The 9,313-nt window shown below is 38.9% G+C and overlaps 1 protein-coding gene across 2 annotated transcripts in view; it reads left to right on the top strand.

The window, feature by feature from the left end:
• NBN (nibrin) overlaps nucleotides 1–9,313 on the top strand; it is a 29,479-nt gene continuing 20,166 nt past the window's right edge. For both annotated transcript variants that reach the window (XR_014268872.1, XM_082479431.1), the window contains exons 1-5: nucleotides 1–249; nucleotides 1,860–1,993; nucleotides 3,115–3,260; nucleotides 5,309–5,468; nucleotides 5,888–5,991. Coding sequence is in view for 1 of the 2 variants with exons in the window: in XM_082479431.1 (XP_082335557.1) it covers nucleotides 219–249; nucleotides 1,860–1,993; nucleotides 3,115–3,260; nucleotides 5,309–5,468; nucleotides 5,888–5,991 (575 nt within the window). In the remaining variant the exon portion in view is untranslated. The remainder of the gene's footprint in view (nucleotides 250–1,859; nucleotides 1,994–3,114; nucleotides 3,261–5,308; nucleotides 5,469–5,887; nucleotides 5,992–9,313) is intronic.

Here is a 9,313-nt window from a genome sequence, read left to right as displayed (position 1 = left end):
GCCCCGGTAGCCCTCGGTCTCCGCGCTACACTCCTCTCTCTTCCCCTCCCGCCGCGCGGCCGCAGCCTCGGCTCGGCTCTCGCAGGGACGTGGCGGCGGCAGCGAGCGAGGGAGGGGGTTTCTCTTCCCTTCCCGGCCTTGCCCCTGTTTGCCGGAGGGCGTTGAGCGGAACCGTCCCGTACCCCCCCGCGCTGAGGCGCCCCTCGCCCCCCTCCGGGATGTGGAAGCTGGTGCCCGCCGCAGGAAAAGGTGAGGGAGCGCCGGACCCCACCGCCGACGGGGCGGGCCGGGCCCGGGCCCCGCGTGCCGCCGGCCCTTCCCCGCCCCGGCCTGCGCCTGCGCGGATCCCCGGGGCGGCGGGCAGCGCCGGGCCTCGGGCTGGTGGCCCGCGGCGGCCCCTGACCGCCTGCGGCGGGTGAGGCGGGAACCTGCCGGCCCGGCCGTTGCCTTGGGATGGCCCGGTGTGCCGGCGCCAGGAGCCGGCGTTTCGGCTTCGGGCGGGCTCCCCGGGCAAAGCCACGTTGGTCCGGTGCGGACCAGCGGTGACAGAAGCCCTCGTCGCTCTGGGCGCTCGTCCGTTTTCCCCTCGGGCAACGCAGACCACAGCTCCTTTGCCAGCCCGTGTGGGGTGTCTTCAGGTGCTGCCGCAGCAGTGGAGCAGGTCGCAGAGCGCTGCTCTGAACTACCTGGAGAGCTGAGCTCTGAGGCAGAAATCAGCCTCAGGAGTCGCTCCTTTCAGAAAGATGCCTAAATATGTTGATGTTTCAAGGACCAGGTGTTGAACTTAAGACATCGTGTTGTTTGTTGGATGCAGAGTTTTGAAACTAAACCACCGTTGTACCTGTCTTCATCAGTTTCCTTATCCATAGGATCTTTGATACATTGATAACTTTGATAATAGGTACCATATAATACACAAATTTCTTCTTGACTTAAATGTTTTTTCTTCTGTATAACAATCAGTCCTATCACAATTGCATCTATTCTTATTTCCCAATTCATTGGGAGTGAATTTTGGATGTTTGGTGTATCTCCTAGTGGCAACAGTACCTAATCCTGTTGAAATGAACTGAGTTGTCTCTTACTGCCTGTAAGACGGAGCAAGAGCCAAAATACTTGATACTGTTCATTGTATTCAGGGTGATCGTTTCTGCACTGTTCATATTTGGAAACTTACCTGCCCAAGGTTGATAACTAGTATTTAATCTGTATCTATTCATTCATTTTCATCAAGAAACATTTCTGGTTCTCTTGACCAGTAGGTAACACACCTTTTGGATATTGTCAAGCCATTCACTGAAAAGCCACCATGAGGTCTACATGACAGTTACCAAGAATGAGCTAAAGCATGGGTCAGAGACTGAACTTACCAAGTATCAGTTTCATTTACGTTGCTGATCTTATATTCATTAGGAGGACATTTTCCTCTGAACTTCTTAATTAAGTTACGTAATTAAATTATGTACTCTTAAAACTTGTGTTTTGGAAAAGCTATCTTGCATCACAATGCTTTTTTTTTATTATTATTACTCTATATGCAACACAATCTTCAAGAAGTAATACAAGGGAAAAGTTAAGAAGCAAAGTATTAGTAAAAATATATTGTCCTTAAAAATTATACTGCCACTTCTGTAACTGCTTTGTTTATCATAAAATGTGTCCTTCTATAATGCACAAAGCAAGGGAGAGGGGAAGAAAGAGATTTCGTCTATAAAGTAAATGCATAATTCTAATCAGCCTATTAAATGATGCATGGCAAAGTTGAGTTTCAGATATACTACAAACTTCTGAATGTTTCCTCAGTGCTTTGGGTATTATGGAGTTTTTTATAAATTGATATTTTTCTGCCTCATTTTCAGGAGAGCCATATTGGCTATTAAGTGGTACAGAATATGTTGTTGGACGCAAAAATTGTGCAATATTAATTCAGGATGATCAGTCCATCAGTCGAAGTCATGCAGTTCTGACAGTAAGTCGTCCTGAAACAACCTCTGTAAGTAGCCAACATTTACTGCATTATCAATACACTACATGGATAATTGTTTGCCATGACCATACATACTCTGATTTCACTCTCACTAGTGTTTTATGCTTGGAGTTGAACCATTGATCACCTGCCTTTTCTTAATTTTGACTTTTCTTTTTTCTCAGGATTACTTGCCTATGTTGAGAAATTTAGTGGCATAATTCCGCTGGTCCAAGCTCCCTTTTATCCCAGAGTGAAGATTCACTAGGAGGCTGTATTAAAATAATCATAGCAGGAAAATTATGCAATTAAATTTCATTACATAGACAAGTTTTAGGTCTTGGTTCTGCCAAATCCTTCAGTTGTCTTACTGCAGGCTTAGTGTGTGTTTCATTCCACACCATTAGTTCTGTATGTGCTTAGGGGACTGAAAATAAAAATGTCCTAAGGAGAATTAGCAAGCAGAAATTTACTATCACTTATGTGTTGCAATGTTTAAGGACATTTTGAAGCCAGTCAGCAGGAATTTCATTTATGCAACCGTGTATAGGGTTTGAAATGAAATACATAAGATTTATTTGTCCTTTTAATACTGCAAATAGTGTATAACTACATGTCAAAATTTCATAAAAGCAAGCTGACAGTGTTAGCACTGGCTTGTTAAGTATTTGGGAAACATGACAGTGTCTAACCTCTTCTCAAGACATGCTGATGCCACCATGCCCTGCAGCTTGTGGAAGACTAGCAGTGCTTGTGGGAGGAAGTGAGGGAAGGTGACTTGGGCACTTGTGCCAGGGCTGAATGGTAGATAAAAGCATCATAGTAAATCTCAGAGCCTTGCTAAATCGTGCCGGTAGAGGCTTTGGGCCAGTGAATGATTGCCGTGCACAGCCTCCAAAAAGACTGGTGTAAGAAGCACAGAAGTTCTGAAGCTAAAAATATGTATGTTTTCTCTCATTCTTTCACAGTGAAAACCAGAAGATGAAGAATTACATTTAGCCAGTGTCATTGCCCAAAGTCTTTATTTAAGATGGTATTTTGTGGGCTTTTTCTTATTTATCTACTGCTTTGATCTGTAATGGTAGTAACCTGTTTCTTGTAAAACTAATTCTGATAAACTATAATGATTTATTTTTGTTTATTTTCAGAGCCAGTCTCTCTCTGTCCCTATATTAACGGTAACAGATAAATCTAAGTATGGTACCCTTGTTAATGGATCAAAACTTAATGGCACTTCAGTGTCTTTGCAGTCTGGTGACAGAATCAATTTTGGAGTCTTTGAGAGCAAGTTTAGGTAAGAGCTTTGATTATAAAATATCAAGTAGAAAATTGCCCTTTTTGAAAAGAGTATTTTAGCACATCATACAACTCAAGAAGTGAGACAGAAATGATGGATTTTTAGAAAGCAAAGGAGATGAGTAGTATTTTGCCTGTATTCCACACCTGCTTCTGCAATAATTTTCCATTACATATTTTTATAATTTATTTTGACACTAAGAGATTAAAATTGTTCATAATAAAGCATTGGCATTTTACAAGATGTTATATCATGTACAGTGAGTGTATTCAAGCTATCTTAGGCAAAGAAGGGGGGAGAGTGTAGGGTAAGGAGAGAGCTTGTCTGAGCCCTTGTTTGCTGGTCATAATGTAATGAGAAAAGAACTGACATAGTTGGAGGATGCTTTGTGCAGCACTAGCCCTTGAATGCTTGTTGCTGTGATGTACATTGTGTTGTGGTTTGGGCCAAACCGGCCACTGGGCAGAAGGACAGATGCTCCCCCTACCTCTCTTCGAAGAGAGAGGCAGGAGAGAGAGAGAGAGAGACTTACAAATTTAGAAGGAACTAAACTACTTTAATGAAATATTAATAATAAAATAAAAAGGAAAAAATGAAATATATACAAAACTGTATCAAGCTCCCAGGATGACAGTCATGTCACTGGCTGGCACTGGGAAAGTCCAAGACTGGACTTGGTGACGGACAGGAACTGGATTCTGGATCTGAATTCGGGATCAGGATCAAAGGCAGACAAACAGACAGAGTCCTCCTTGGGTGCCAGACACTGAAGAAAGAGGGCTGACCCTTCCCTTTGATCCTTCAGCTTTTAAACTGAGTGTGAGGCAGATGGGGTGGAATACCCGGTGGTCTGTCCTGTCTGCTCCTCCCTGCAGGTGGGACCCCTCTGTGCTTTTCCGCTTCCGACCCTCCAACAGGGCAAAACCAAAGTTTGCTGTAACACCCAAGGGCAGCTATAAGTATAAGCAAGAGCCTCTCTGTGTACCATGCCTTGTCATCAACTATTTATAAACATAGGTCTTGCAACTCTGAGAGTGAACTGTGTCTGTGCAATATGCTGTTAATTTCAGTAGTTAGAAGAGGCCTAGCTAAAAAGTTGCTGAGCAGAATTGGTCCTGTTTTACCTCAAACCAGGACAATCTGCATTCTCTTTAGTGAACCCAACTTGCTAATTTTTCAAATTTAACATGATAGCCAGTGCTATCTGTTTGAATATATGAAGCACTCCCTAAAGTAAAGTGGCAGGTAAATAGAACAAATTCTAATGACCATTAAAATCAACATCAAAGCAACCAGAAGTTGTCTTTGTTCCTTAAAATTTGGCTTAGTTTTGTCACTGCTGCTGGTATTATTTGATGGAAAAAATGGCATTACCCTCCACTTATTACAATAAATTATTTTTGTTATTTTAGATAAACTTACCTGAAATGTGGTACATGAATCATGCCATGAGACTAGATAAATCATGACTGTTGCACCAGAAAGTTTATTTAAATTTCTTTCTGCTTTGTAGGCTAAACCAAATCAAATAATAAAATTTGATATGCTGTGATTCCATATGGATGATCTGCAAATATAAATAGGTTTATGGTCAAGGATAATGGCAGTGTTAGGAAAAAGTTACTTTAACTTGTATTCTACAACACTTTAATATTTTTTTTAAATACTAGTCTGTTTGCAGACTGTTTGGTAGAGTGCACTTATGCCTTTGGAAGCACATACTCAATTTCTTCTGATATTCCCCATCCTTGCAATGTTCCTGAAGCACTAATTCTATGTGATGTCTGTGAAAGACCCAAAAGTCCTTAGAAATACTTCAGACATCAAGTCAAAATGTAGTTAATTTTTCTGAATAAAAATCACTATTTACTTTCTTCATGAAATTGTAAAGCACAGTCTTTGATTTAGGTAAGAGTATGGGTCTTCCCCCCCACCCCCCTGCCTTCAGAGTACCTGAGACAAAACATGTTATTTAAATCAGCTCTCTTCATCATAACGATTGGCTGAAATAACTAAAGAAATTCTCTTTTACTTGTTCTTTGCAGAGTAGAGTGTGAACCTTTGGTTGTCTGCTCCTCTTGTTTAGATGTAGCTCAGAAAACTGCTTTAAATCAAGCCATCCAGCAGCTTGGAGGCCTTGTTGTGAATGAATGGACAAAAGAGTGTACTCACCTTGTAATGGTATCAGTAAAAGTTACTGTTAAGGTATGTTGAGCTTTTGTGTATTGGTGGTGTTGCTCTGCAGCATTCCCATAAATGCAAATTAAATTTTATACCTGCTCAAGATTTTCCTCTACAAAGCTGTGAAGTCAACTCTTCCTTTTCCAAGTTTAGAAAGAGGTGTGTGTTGATGGGAGGTTGTAGGGAAAGCAAATGAAAAAAGCCAATTTTGAAGACTATTACTGATTTTCATCAGTTGCCTGGTGCACTTTCATAACTTTGATCAAGACAAGCTAGGTTGTTAGAAGCAAAACAATTCTGTTTTTCAGTAGCAAAATTCAGTATTGTTCTGTTTGTTTGTGTGATGTTTTCCACATCTATGAGCTTAAAAATCTAATGTCAGTTGAAACATATGCTAGCGGAACTTTTTCCATACAGTAAATATATATTTTCTGTCTTTTCAGACTATATGTGCTTTGGTTTGTGGTCGACCAATTATAAAACCAGAGTTTTTTGTTGAATTAATCAAAGCTATTCAGTCCAGGCAACAGTTGCCAAATCGTGAAAAGTAAGTATTCTGTTGTCAGTGTTACAGAATTAAATTTATGGGAGTTACATTATCAAATAACTACACATTTATCTGATCAAATTTGACAGAATGCGTGATTCACAATAACTTTTATTTGTGGAAGAATGCTTAATACGACACACATTTTAATAATCGGGCAATTTTCTTGCTGTGATCCCTGGAGTTATAAAATGAAGTCTTGGAATTGACTATATACTTTGAGATGTTACTAGCTCTAAATACAACCTTGTTGCTTCAAGCATACCAACAAAACATTTAAACTCTTTTGGGAGTTGATACATTAAAATACAGAAAATTAAATTTTTATAAAAGAAAGTATAGTAAGCTTATTTCATTGTGTAGACATATTTTCCCAGTACACAGTTAGTTACTGAGTTTACAGTAAACTTTGGTCAAAACAAAGTTAGCCTCACCATTGAATTCCTTGAAATAGCAGGGGTTTTTAATTAGTCTTACTTCATCTCTTAACAGATAATGTGCATTGGTCTTCACTGTATGAGAATAAAGTGCTCATTGTTTTCATGGTTAAATTAACTTGAAAAAGGAATTCTTACTTTGGAATAAATAAGTACTGCAGAATAGCCCTTTTGGTTATTTTCTCTATGTAGAAAAGTGTAGAACAATCCCATTATTGTATGTAAGAATTTGATCTGAGCCTGTATTACTACTATTTTTACCTTGAAAAGGGAGACAGGAGACTTGTTTTGTTTGGTGGTTGTTTGTTGGTTGTGGTTTTTTTTTGTTTTGTTTTGTTTTTTTGTGTGAACATGATTTATGCAGGTGAGAAATTTCCAGTGGGTATTCTTAAAAGGTAAACTGCATGGGTACTTGGGGGTTTTTTATTGCTTCTATTCTTTGCATGCTTTGGAAGATACTGTGAAATGAAATACATCATGAATGGAAATTGTAAGAAGACTTGGCGTTTGAAAAATAAAATGTTGAACTTTTAATGTCAGTTAGCAGGGAGAAAAATCTGTGAAATTACTTTAAATGCATTCAAGACATTATGATTTTTTTGGATGTATTGTTTTAACCAAGTGGAGGCTGGACACCAGACATTTGAGCTGGGGGAAATAAGTGGTGAAGAACAGAAGTTACTGTTGGTTTTACACACGTATGGATATACACGCATGCATATGTGTTAGGACATAGCAATTTAATTTATTTTCCTTAGTGTGTCTGATGATAGCCATTGGTAGAATAGTTTGAAGAATGAGGGCGGAGGGGAAAAGAGCAGCTAAACAAACCTCAGTGGTGCACACATAGTGATGGAGGCAAAGCTGCAGAGGAGTCACAATAAGCTGCACTTGCTACATGATAAAATATATTTCACAGAATGTGACAGTACTTTGTTAGAACAATACAGGTGCCGATCTGGAGCAATTGGTAGCAAATTCTCTTTAATTTCTAGATGCTGTTTTACATTTGCAGGGGTTTATGTAATATGTCAAATGAATCATCTGTGAGTGGTTTAAAGCTCATTTGGCCTTCAGTTTCAGAAGAAGGGGAATCTTTGTGAATTGTAACTTTTCCTTCTATGTATACTTCTCCATTGTTTTGTAAGGATGTGAGAAAACTAAACAAACTATTTAGAGTCTTCTCTGAAATATTGGACCTAAGGTTTTCTGGCAGGTTTTTTTTGTTGGTTTTTTTTTTTTTTTTTAGTACAGGTAATACAAGCCATCAAAAGCTAGCCATTGGTTGTGCAATCTGAAATTTGCTTGGTCTAATGTTATCTAGCTGTAAGGCCACCGTTACTGTCTGTTACAGTAACAAGTAAACAGTGACTTGGGCTCTTGAAACCAGTGTGCACATTGTCCATTCCTTTAATATAGAATTGATAGTACAATTGAGGTGTGAAGTGCTCCCTAAAATAGAACCAGAGGGATATGTTTTCCTTTTTGAAATATTTTTGCTATTAAGACCCTTAGAGGAATTGAGCTGACTAAATGTTAGTGACACTGGAAGTATATCCATTATGTAGCTTTCAAAGAGGGAGTTTTACATCAAGCTAAATGAGACAGTTGGTGTAATACACAGATCTATATTTAAAATAATAACAGTATTTTACATAGGTGGTATCTTTAACATATAGCTTGTGGGAAGATACTGAAAATTTACTTAGCAGCTGTTTGCATTCAGTTTCCAAAAATACTTTCAACTCTCGCAGGGAATCTCTACATTGTGCATTGTAGCTAGAGCTGATCTGAGCTGGTACATCTATGAGACACTAAACAACTTGGGGCAATACTAGTTTGGGTATGAAATAAGAAAGGTATATTGATGTGGTGATACAGGGTGACACTTTTAATTAAAACTTTATTACTACTGTAAATCTGATCCCCCAAAAAACTTAGGGAAATACAATCTTGAAGTTCAAAAAAAAATAAAACTTCTTTTTGTTTATACTGAGACTTCACAGAATTGTAAATCTGCAGTTCGTGTATGAATGTGGGGGTTTTTACTTGAGGCATTTTATGGTGAAGTATATTACCCCAGTCCTCTCTGATAACCTATGCAAAGAAGAACAATGACTGCAGATTTCACTAATGGCTGCATAAGCGCAGCCCTGTATGAAATAAGTCCAGTGTAAATAGTGCAGGGCTTTGAAAAAGTAGGAAAGTAACTGAGCTTTTAGCAGAAACTCATCAAGAATCAAAATCCATTGAAAGATTCAAGACTGTAGAGGGACTTTTCTGGATAACGGTGTTAGTGTTGAAAGCTTATGGGGAGAGGGTACAAAGAGCACTTCAGGATCCAATGAAAAACACTGTGTTGCCTTTTGAGCTTAGATCAGCATTGCATAAAAGTTTCAAAGGAAAATCAAAGGTTTCTCTGAGGAGGAGATGATCTGTTGAAATTCCCTGCTGAAATTGAAAAACAGAGGTTTGAAATATATATTTATATAGAAACTATAGTCCAGTTCCAAAGTAATGGGGACTGCTGTTTCTCCCTTTTTACTTGTCCTTTGGTCTTTAAAGATTACTATGTCACCTGTATTTATCTTAGGTAATAACTGCCTCTACGGTACACAGTATCAGAAGTCTTCTGGCCTGATAACTAAAATCTATTTCTTACAATTAGTAGACTTCATCATATCTATTTCAATGCAACCATATTTTTGTAAACAGACTTGAACTGGTTGTTGAAACTTACCAAATACTAATTTTTCAAAACTTGTTGGTTTCAGGCTGGTTAATTTCCATTGTGTACGTAAAGCTTCAGGAATTGATTGTGAAGAACATAAAAGAACAACAATTATTTAAAATTATCTGTAATTACATAGTACACTTTAGCCTAT

This window comes from Vanellus vanellus (assembly GCF_965231255.1).
Source record: "Vanellus vanellus genome assembly, chromosome: 2".
Lineage (NCBI taxonomy): Eukaryota > Metazoa > Chordata > Aves > Charadriiformes > Charadriidae > Vanellus > Vanellus vanellus.
This window is presented reverse-complemented; position numbering and strand designations above follow the sequence as displayed.